The sequence below is a fragment of the Chionomys nivalis genome, chromosome 6, assembly GCF_950005125.1.
Source record: "Chionomys nivalis chromosome 6, mChiNiv1.1, whole genome shotgun sequence".
NCBI classification, from domain to species: domain Eukaryota; kingdom Metazoa; phylum Chordata; class Mammalia; order Rodentia; family Cricetidae; genus Chionomys; species Chionomys nivalis.
The window spans coordinates 96,498,298-96,509,563 of NC_080091.1; the positions used below are offsets into that span (position 1 = coordinate 96,498,298).

The following is an 11,266-nucleotide window of genomic DNA, read 5'->3' on the forward strand; positions in this document are numbered from 1 at the left end:
GCTACACCCTGAAGACCATCTTGTTACATATAGGTACCACTTTGGCTCAACTAAGAAAAGATGGTGAGTCCAAAAGCTACACACAGCCTTGGATGACAGGGCTTCAATACAGAGCTGTGGGGGTCAGAATTGCCAAGCCACTTAAAACAGAGGATAATGGGACTCAGTGAAGATAAAATGCCAAGTATTTTTCCAGAGAGGCCAGGTGTTAAGTTGGAACTGTTTTGTGGTGTCCTAAGCTACCGGCAACACCATCCACCCATCCTAATATTCTCCCAACGATGAGATGATTTCATTGACTGTGTAAGATTCATTTAAAATCACAGTAAACAACAGAACACAAGAAGAACAAGAATTAAAAGTACCTCTAATCTTTTGCAGTGAGTTTACTGACTCTATCACCTTTTAAATTAACAAATCTCCTAAGTCATAGGAAAAGTGCAAACTCAGCAGTAAAGTTAGTAAATTCATCTTTAAAAGTATCTTAAAACAGTTTATTTCATCAGACAAACCTGGCCAAAAGTTTGATAAGAATGGAAATGTTTTTTGTCATTTAAAATTATGCTGGAAAGATATTCTTAATTGGGAAAATCAAGAAGTTATTGACCATCCAGTGTAATACAAGCAAGACTATAATGACGGAACACAAAAGTCTTTGTGGAGCTCAGACACTCTTTTTAAAACGATACTGGTCTACTGCTGAACTATACTAAACAAGCCCGACCTCATCACGGGGCTACTGTCCCAGATGCCGTCTGTCTCAGATTGTCTCTAATCACCTAATGGAAGTGGATATTTGTGAAACCTACCTGCTCTTCTTTTATTAACCTCTTGCTATGTTTACAGGGAGCTATTAATACTTCTGTAGTTTATAGATAATTTTGATCTGCACAAATATTTAATTTCCATTCTCACACCTTTGTGTACAAATTTATTAGGAACCCGAGCCAGCAGGAGCTCCAGTCCATTTCCTGAGGCTCAGACATGGAGAGGCAAATCAAGAATTTTTCTTGCAGAAGTTTCCAAGTCCTAGAAGTTAAAATTTCTTTCATACAAGCAATTTTTTTTTTCTGAAACAATTCCCTCCCTCTGTCTTTTGTTGACAAACCTAATAAATGTAGCTAATCATCAATCACATATTTCTAAGGACTCCCAAAATGAAACTTCAAAATTGCCCTTTTGGGGATAACTGGTTGCATAAAACAATTTATAATGTATGCTAAACTATTATGCAAAAATAAATACAAATAAATTATTTTGACTCTATCATAATTACTTAACTAAGCAAGTACCTTAACTAGTGATGTTCATTAATTCATTTAACAAATTTTTTGAGTTTATAGGATTTGATACAGGCTGTAAATAAAGGATTAAATGTAACATCCCCAGTTCCATGTCTTCATTGAACTAACAATGTAGGGAAGTTGGCAGGGAAAAAGAAACATTTAAATAAATTGCTCTCTGAAACAGAATATGCACTGGAATATAAGCCATTGAAGACAAGTATGGTACGGTTCTAACTTAAATGCTGTAGTAAGGGTGATGTTCTATATATTATTCTATATATGTGTGTGTTCTGTATATTATTGTATCTTAATTCTTGTAAAAAAAACTCATGTATTCTTAAAACATATTGGTTAAATTATTGAATGAATGGATGAATTTAAACCTTCATAACACGGTATCAGCTCTTACCAGCTTTCTGCTCTCTCTTCCATGAGTTTTTTGAGCCTTGAGAGAGACAGACTGTGAGAAACGCTCCATGGTCACTTGTTCTCTGTGCTTAGACCAGTTTTGAATCTCTGTATTAGCCAGTGTCCACTGCCAAAACAAGAACCTCTGATGAGCCATGAGACCTGCACCTGAGAAATGAATTCAGAGGGGAGATGGATACTACATCCATTTAGCAAAAATAATAGCAGTAGGTTCTTCCTTGAGCCTATGCCCTGAGTCATGGCTTCATGGGCAGGTTTACAGTTCTAGACATGAGCTACATCCTGTGGAGTGGGTCTTAAAGTCCCATTTGAGAGCTGTTGCTTGCCCTGTAATGTGTATTGCACTGTTACACCAATGTTCATATCTTCTTATATGTCGTTATTTTAGCTTGTTAAGTTCCCCGCTGGGTTAAGACTATTGATAATTTTCTCCCCCAGCAACCTATTTAGAACCATTTAATGAAAGATAAGAAGCAGGGAGGAAACTTTTAGGTCATTTCCATCTTGGTTTCTTCACATCCTGAGACCAAAGTGAGTGGTAGAGAGGGGCTCCTGTGGTGCCGCTCCTAGCTGAGGAGAAACTGACCACTGATGGTTACAGGCAGGGAAAGGATGAGCTTTCTTTATGAGGATGGCTTGAAATAAGTTGTTCATAATGCAGTGGGTGACCCAACAGCCACCAACATGTAGGCAGGATTAATTAGACTCAAAAGGGTCATTAAAAGGAGGTATGAGCACTGGAAAGGGGTGGTGTGACTGGAGAGGAGTTGGAGTGGAAGAAGCAAAAGATGGGTATGATCTAAGCATGTTGTTTTATGTATGATGCTACCAAAGAATATTTTTTTTTAAAAAAAAGAGTAAAGCTGGAAAGAAGCAGCTATTTCCAGGTGGCTTCCTGACTTCTCAGAACAGACTGTGTTCTGACTAAAAGGGTGCAATGTATCCAGCAGCCAGGTCAGCAAATCCACTGTGCCTGGCATTTAATTACAAATTATAAGACATGCAAAGAAGCAGGGAAATACAGGCCATAATAAGACAATCAACAAAATAAAATGAACAGAAACTAACAAGTTTTAACAGAAAATGAAGGTTAAAAGCTATTCTAATCATGACCCACACATCAAAGAAAAGTTCAGTAGATATCTAAAAATCCCTAAGTTGAACTTCTAGGAATGAAAACTACATGTGAAGTGGAAAAATATAGCACATGAATGACTTGCAGACCTAAACTGGAGATTAGTGAACTTGAAGGCAGAACAATTATAAACTATAAGTTTAAATACAGACAGAAAAGATCTTTGTAATGAGTTAGAATTGCCAGTGAACTTGCAAAACATATTCAACCTTTGAGGTTTGAGACCTTAAGAGAGCAAACAAAGCAAAGAAAATATTGAAGAAATAACAACCAGAATTTTCCAAACTTGACAGAGGCTGTGAATCTGCACACAAGGGACACAGTGAACGCCCAGCACAGAAAGGAAAGAAAACAAAACGAAAGCAAACAGAAACCCCCTCAATGCACATCACGATAAAACTGATGGAAAATACTTGTTTAAGAATAAAACAAAAACACACCAAAATAAACAGCAACAACGAAAACTCTATAAGAGGCAGAGAAAAACAAGCAAGCTAAGACCAAGGACAGAAACATACCTGGAATGGGAAGTGATGTTATAGGAGTAGCTGCTCCACTCCATGGCTCTTAAGAGGAAGGAGTGAGAAAGGAAATTAGAATTATATACCCGAAACTAATTGGCTTTCACTAGTAAGACAAAATGCTTTTTTCGTGTTCTGATGTTGGAAGACTCTGTCCCACATATTTGTTCTATAAGAAATGTTATGGATAGTTCACAGGTAGAAAGGGAGAGAGAACAGAAAGAACCACACACGTAAGAGTGAAGCACATAGTGAATATTTTCATATGAATCCCTGGGAATGACATGGAGAGGCGAGGGGCGGGGCTTGGGCGAGGGGTGGGGTGGGGTGAATAGGTCAGGGAGCAGTTAGACTGGCAGCTGCGCCTGCGCACTCGAGCATCCGTGATTGGCTGCTGTGGCTCCTCCAAACCGGCCTCACCGGGGAAACGGTTCCTGAGCTGCAGATGCCACTGACTCATGGCAGCCTCGAAGCAAACAGCGGTGGGGCCTTTGGTGGGAGCGGTGGTCCAGGGCACCAACTCGACTCGTTTTCTAGTTTTCAATTCTAAAACAGCAGAACTAGTTGGCCATCATCAAGTGGAACTGAATCAAGAGTTTCCAAAAGAAGGATGGGTGGAGCAAGACCCCAAGGAAATCCTTCAGTCTGTCTACGAATGCATAGCGAGAACGTGCGAGAAACTTGCTGGGGTGAACATTGATATTTCCAACATTAAAGCTGTCGGCGTGAGCAACCAGCGGGAAACCACTGTGGTCTGGGACAAGTTCACGGGAGACCCGCTTTACAATGCTGTGGTGTGGCTTGATCTCAGAACCCAGACTACTGTGGAGGCTCTTAGTAAGAAAATCCCAGGACACAGCAACTTCGTCAAGTCTAAGACAGGCCTTCCATTGAGCACTTACTTCAGCGCCGTGAAACTGCGGTGGATGCTGGATAATCTAAGACCCATTCAAAAGGCTGTGGAGGAAGGCAGAGCCCTGTTCGGAACAATCGACTCCTGGCTCATCTGGAATATGACAGGAGGAGTCAATGGAGGTATCCATTGCACAGATGTCACAAATGCTAGTAGAACGATGCTTTTCAACATCCACTCTTTGGAATGGGATAAGGAACTCTGCGACTTTTTTGAAATTCCAATGAACATTCTCCCAAATGTATGCAGTTCTTCTGAGATCTACGGCCTGATGACATCAGGGGCCTTGGAAGGCGTGCCAATATCTGGATGTTTGGGGGACCAATCTGCGGCATTGGTAGGGCAATTGTGCTTCCAAGAAGGTCAAGCCAAAAACACATATGGAACAGGATGTTTCTTATTATGTAATACAGGCCGTAAATGTGTGTTTTCTGAACATGGCCTTCTGACCACTTTAGCTTACAAACTAGGCAAAAAGAAGCCAGCAATTTATGCATTAGAAGGTTCTGTCGCAATAGCCGGTGCTGTTATTCGCTGGCTAAGAGACAATTTTGAAATTATAACGACCTCAGACGAAGTTGAAAAACTTGCAAGAGAGGTGGGATCTTCTTATGGATGCTACTTCGTCCCAAGCTTTTCTGGGTTATATGCACCTTACTGGGAACCCAGTGCAAGAGGGATAATCTGTGGTCTCACTCAGTTTACCAATAAATGCCATATTGCCTTTGCTGCATTGGAAGCTGTTTGTTTCCAAACCCGGGAGATGGTGGATGCCATGAACCGTGACTGTGGGATTCCACTCAGTCACTTGCAGGTAGATGGAGGAATGACCAGCAACAAAATCCTCATGCAGCTCCAGGCAGACATTCTGCACATTCCTGTAATCAAGTCTCTTATGCCCGAAACGACTGCCCTGGGAGTAGCTATGGCAGCTGGAGCTGCAGACGGGATAGACGTTTGGAGTCTTGAACCTGAGGCTATGTCGACAGTCTTGATGGAACGGTATGAACCTCAAATCCAAGCCACAGAAAGTGAAATTCGTTTTTCAACATGGAAGAGAGCGGTGATGAAGTCAATGGGTTGGGTTACCCCCAACGCTCCTGAGAATTGCGACAGAGCTGTCTTTTCCTGTCTGCCTTTGGGTTTTTTCATAGTGAGCAGCATGACATTATTAATTGGAGCAAGATATGTGGCAACTTTTGAAGAGTAATTTCAACCACAGATTCTTAAGAAGTGACAGCTCTTTATAGAATGAATGTGAGGTCAAGGTCACTATCATAAGTTTATTTTTTATTTATAAGCCACTTGCTACAGAACCTACAAATATACCTTAAAATAAAGGCTTTGAATAAAGAGATCACATTATAAAAACAATATGAAAAATCTCTTGTGTTTTTAACATCAATTGTTAAGTTTGTCGGGATGGGGGAAAAACGCACTTTACGGTTTTCCTCTCCATTTTTGGTATTTTATTTGGCATGCAACATTTACCTCTATATCAGGTAGAGAAGCCCATTTGTAAATTCAGAGCACATGGCAGCCAATAGGTCAGAAGAGGGCTGTCTTAACCAAGACAGACTCAATTCCTTTAGTTTAAATAGGCATGTAGGGAAACATGTATGCATACTATTTACCAAGAAAATGTTTCCTAAAATGGTAGTACTTAACCTTAAACATTATGTGTCACATCCTAGCATCTAAATTTTAAAAATAGAATATAGAATTTATATTGACAGAACAATATGATTTCAATACTATTTCTTATGAATTGTACTTTTTATTAACTATCTTAGATCTAAGATAGAAAAATAAAAGGATGTAAATTATTGTAGTAAATATTATTTTCTTTTTTCTTCTTTTTTTTTTGAAGAGGGGCAGTGTTTTGAGACAGGGTTTCTCTGTAGCTTTGGAACCAATCCTGAGACTCACTCTGTAGAGCAGGCTAGCTTCAAACTCATAGAAATCCACCTGTCTCTACCTCCCTAGTGCTGTGATTAAAGGCATGAGTCCCCACAGCTCTGAATAAATATTATTTTCAAGGGAGAGATTATTGAAACAATATTAAATCATGTCTAACTCTAAGAAGAATATTAAGGACGCAAAAGAACAAATGCAAGTGTAAAGTTTAAACACTTATAACATGTTATGTAATATGATATTTTAAATTATACTTTGAAATGCATACTACAAGCCATAAAGTAAAAGAAAAATTTTATTATTTAAATATCTATGTTAGAAACACAAAATACTCAATTGATCCAAAAACATAAAACAGATAAAAAGGAATACATAATAAACAGGAAAATATACTTAAACATAAGCATGCTGAGAAACACATTAACTATAAATGATCCAATTATTTCAAATCAAAAGCAAGATTATCAAATTAAGGAAAGTCACAACTATGCTTGTTCATCCAGAAAGCATTACACATATATAGAAAAAAAATTTAAAGAGGAAGGATTGAAAAATATGTGCCATGTTGAAATGAATCAAAAGAAATCTGAAGTGCTTATTCTTGTGGCAAAAGGCAAATTTCAGAACAAAGAATGTTACCAGTGATAATATTAATTTGCAGCCATTAAGACAAAAGGGTATACTCATCAGAATTTATAATAATCCTAAATATTTATGCACTTTATGATAAAAATTCAAAATGTACAAAGCATAAATGTGGTAGATATGAAAGAAATAAAATATTAATTGCAGCAAGTGATTTCAACATCATATATAGCAACAGAACATGCAAATGAGAATTTGGAAAGTATAGACTATTTAAATAATACCATCAACTTGACTTAATGGGCATTCATAGAACATACCAACTGACAACTTTTTCTGTTCAAGTGTGTATGAATCATTTACCACCAAAGACCATATCAAATTATAGCCCAATTTGTTTTCAATTTTGTATAGATTTGAGTACATGCAAATTCACAAAAGAAATATCTTTGGAAAATTCCTATATGATTGGAAATTATGAATCACTTTTAAAAAGGGAAAGTTTTTAATTGAATGAAAATTCATCATGTCATTGCATAGAAAGCATTATGCAGCAAGAGTAACCAGACCCAAAGTCTATACACCTCACTGAACTTCCATATGCTCAGAACAGGCATTCTGAAACTGTGAGGTCTCATTCATATAAAATTTTAGAAAACACAAACAGGAAACTGGAGAAATATCTCACTAGTTAAGAGCTTTGATTGCTCTTCCAGAGGACCTGGGTTTAATTTCCAACACCCACATGGCAGCTCACAACTATCTGTAACTCTAGTTTCAGAGGATCTGATGCCTTTTTTGACCTCCAAGGAATTAGGCACACATATGAGATGTGTGTGTGTGTGTGTGTGTGCATTTGTATGTGTGTTATCTGTTTGTCGATGTGAATACAGAAACCGTAGGGTCCAGAAGGCACCCTAGAGCTGGAGTTACCAGCAACTGTGGATCACTAATTAAGAATACTGGTAACAAAATTCATATTCTCTGAAAAAGTAGTATGAGCTCTTGACTGCTGAATCATCGTTCCAGCCCATTGCCAAATTGTTGGGTTTTTTTTTTATACTAATTTATTGATTGATTTTGAAAGCTCAATTTATTTATTTGTGTGTGTGTGCCCTTGAGTGTATGCATGTGTAGCACATACATATAACTGTTGGTGGAAGCCAAAGAAGGCATCAGATTCCCTGTTACAGGCAGTTGTGAGCTGCCAAATGCAGGTGCTGGGAAAAAACCCAGTCCCTATCCAAGAACAGCAAGTACTTTTGTTCACTGTGCAGGGTCTTAGCTATTCACAAACATGTTATGAGTCAAAGGTTCTCTAGAGAAACAGAGCTTACAACAGATGTACATACATATATATTGAATGACTTATAGGGTGTGGTACAGCCAGTCCAACTATGGCTGTCTACCAAAAGACAGTCCAAGAATACAGTAGTTGTTCAGTCCACGAGGCTGCATGTCTCAGCTGGTCTTCAGTGAATGCCAGAATCCTGGAAAAGCAGGCTCTACTGCCAGTGGAGGAAGGGGCTTGGCAGTGGAAGCAAGCAGGCAAAGAAAGTAAGTTTCCTTCTTCCATGTTCTTTATATAAATTGCCAGCAGAAAAGGCTCATATTAAACACGGAGCTTCCCACCTCAAAAGATTGGGATTTAAAAAGGGTCTTCCCTCTTCAAATGATCCCTTACAGGCTGCTTGGGTTTTGGTTAATTCCTGGTATAGTCAAGCTGACAACCAAGAACCATCATCACAGGAAAACATCAAGCTTAGCAGTGTCTCAGTCCTGTTCCTCCCACTAACACCCTTCTGTGACTCTCAGCTTTCCCCTTTTTAAGAAACATCTTTCCCTTTGTATATCTAGTTTCATAATTTATCTTACACGACATTGGCGAGGTCCCGCTGCACCTGTGCAATGCGGCTGTCCTCCTTTAACACGAAGCACATGTGTGAGTGAGAGCGGCTGAGCTGACGCAGGAAGCATGAACACAAACAGCATCTCCATACAATTTCTCAAGAGCGCAATTTGTGAACCAAATCAAGTGAGTGGTGACAGTAAAGAAAGGCAATAGATGAGGAGGAAGAGAGAGAGACAGAGACTTAGAGAAGGAAGAGAAACAAAGAAAAGCGAGAAAGCTAAGGGCACCTAAAGAGAGGCAGGATGCACTATTACATCTAGTTTAAAACACAGTATTTTAACAACATGGGGAGAGTCATTAAACAGCTACATAATCTCTGATTTAGCTCTAGAAATGTCAGCTGTGTACACTGGACATAGAGATAACTTGCCCCTACTCAGAGTCCTGAATTATGTGTCTATCTGATCTACGATGCTTCTATTATGATCGTGATAAAAATGCCCATAATCTCCTAGGGACACTGTTGTACTCACTGATACCTCAGTGCCTGGGTCTAATGGTTATATTCAGCAATCTCCATTTAGGTAGAACATTATGTACCTCCTCTATGACTATTAGGTATGTAAATTTCGCTCCTGTTTGTTTCTTAAGAACATAGGAACTAATAAGATCTCCTGCGGTAATCATCCAGCAAAGTCCAGAGACAACATCATCTCAGTCAGTAGCCTACTTTATCTTCCCACTGAAATGATGATACTATACTCTATTCTGATTGTTTCAATCAAAACTTAATAAACTTAATATTTAAATATTCATTGTAGTTCCTATCAACAACCTTTATTGCCGAGTTTATTTGAGCTTTGAAGAAATTGTGTGTGATCCTTGCCCTCTTTGTGTTTAGCATACATTGCTGCTCATTAGCATGTCGACTCTCCCCAAACGACTTTATTTTAGCAAATAAAAGGGAAAGAAGGCCTTGATAGACCCTTGGTGAGAAAGAAGTCTACAGCAGTAAGACCCTGCTAATTATCTTGTTTTAAGCCAACTGAAATTCAGCTCATTGTAAACAATCCACAGATCACTTACATTTAGTGAAGAGAGTATGTTTTTCAAATATCAGAAAAGCCAAGCTCAGAAAAGCTTATAAAGCCAAAATTAGTAAGAAGATATTATGTCTCTAATAATAACTCTAAAGAAAATGGAGCAAAATCCAGTACAAAAAAAAAATGAGAGACTGCAAATAAGGTCAATTTTGGTTTGTCTACAGAGCTTTCCCTCTGAAATGCAGAAGGCTGGGTGCACAGTTGCCCCTCCACGTTTTCATTTCAGTGCACCCTGGGCAGTGATATCAGGGCTGGAGATGGATAGAAACCCTTGAAGGAAGCTGTAGCTGCAAGTCTCTCCTGGTTGTCCTCACATTTTTATCAAGGTTTGTCTGATCTTGAACGTACTTCACTGAAACAACTGACTGATAACGTCTTCCCAATTCTTTTTCAAGTGGAGCACAGTTATCCACCATCAGTACTGTTTTCCTATTAAGAACATCTAGCAAAATGAACAAGAAAATAAACTTCTTGATTCAAAACGGGTATGGTTCTAGAATCGAGAAAAGAAACATGACTGCTTTATAGCATTTAGTATTCTCCAAAATAGTATTCTCAAACAAGTCCTCAAGAAGTGGCTAGAACTGAACAGGCCTGGCGTCCAACATCATAAAAAAAAAAAAAGTAAACAGAAAGTAGAATTATTGTTTCATAAATATATATTGGAGAAACTTTGTTTCAGACAAACCTGCAATACATTTTACAAGATGAAAGCAAAGGCCATATAAACACATCTGTGAGATTTATTATGAAATTTAGAATTTTGTCCTGGCAAATGAGTAATTTGAAGGATACACACATACATACCAGCTCCTATTGCCAATTGTTCCAGGCATGCTCTAGAAGAGTCTGAATTATAGGAAATCATCCTTTGTTCAATAACAACTTCTAAATAGAAAATGCTTATAGATTTTTTTGAAAAGTTGTTTCTGTTTCTAAGTCAAAAAACATAAATCTGGGAAAGAACAGCTGGATATAAAATTCTTCTCTACACAAAATGCTTGCTGCTCATTTTCACAAAACGTGGTCAACCTAGGAAATTCTTTAATTTGGGGGACAGTTGAAAACTTTTGTCCTCCTGACCTGGGCATCCCCACCCTTCTCCCCCTGATCCTGTGCATCCCCAACCTTTACCCCCATCCTGTGTACCCCACCCTCTTCTCTCCTGATCCTGTGCACCCCCATCCTCCTACCCCTAAGCCTGTGCATCCCCACCTCCTCCCTAATCCTGTGGACCTCAACCTCCTCCCCTCGATCCTGTGCATCTCCTCCCTCCTCCCCCCGATCCTGTGCATCCCCACCCTCCTTCCTGCTGAACCTGTGCATCCCCACTATCCTCCTCCCTGATCCTGTGTATCCCCACCCTCCTCCCTGCTGAACCTGTGTATCCCCACCATCCTCCTCCCTGATCCTGTGTATCCCCACCCTCTTCCCTAATCCTGTGCATCTTCGACATCCTCCTACCCCTGATCCTGTGCATCCCCACCCTCCTATCCCCTGATCCAGGGCATCCTCACCCTCCTCT

The 11,266-nt window shown here is 39.2% G+C and overlaps 1 protein-coding gene across 1 annotated transcript; it reads left to right on the forward strand.

Annotated features, from left to right (window-relative positions):
• The first annotated feature begins 3,829 nt into the window (after positions 1-3,829).
• Gk2 (glycerol kinase 2) lies at positions 3,830-5,494 on the forward strand. Its single transcript, XM_057772782.1, has one exon. The coding sequence runs from the start codon at positions 3,830-3,832 to the stop codon at positions 5,492-5,494; it is 1,665 nt and encodes a 554-aa protein (XP_057628765.1).
• The last annotated feature ends 5,772 nt before the right edge of the window (positions 5,495-11,266 follow it).

Coding starts and splice junctions, on each gene's coding strand:
- Gk2 (XM_057772782.1), top strand. CDS start 3,830: ATGGCAGCCTCGAAGCAAACAGCGGTGGGGCCTTTGGTGGGAGCGGTG.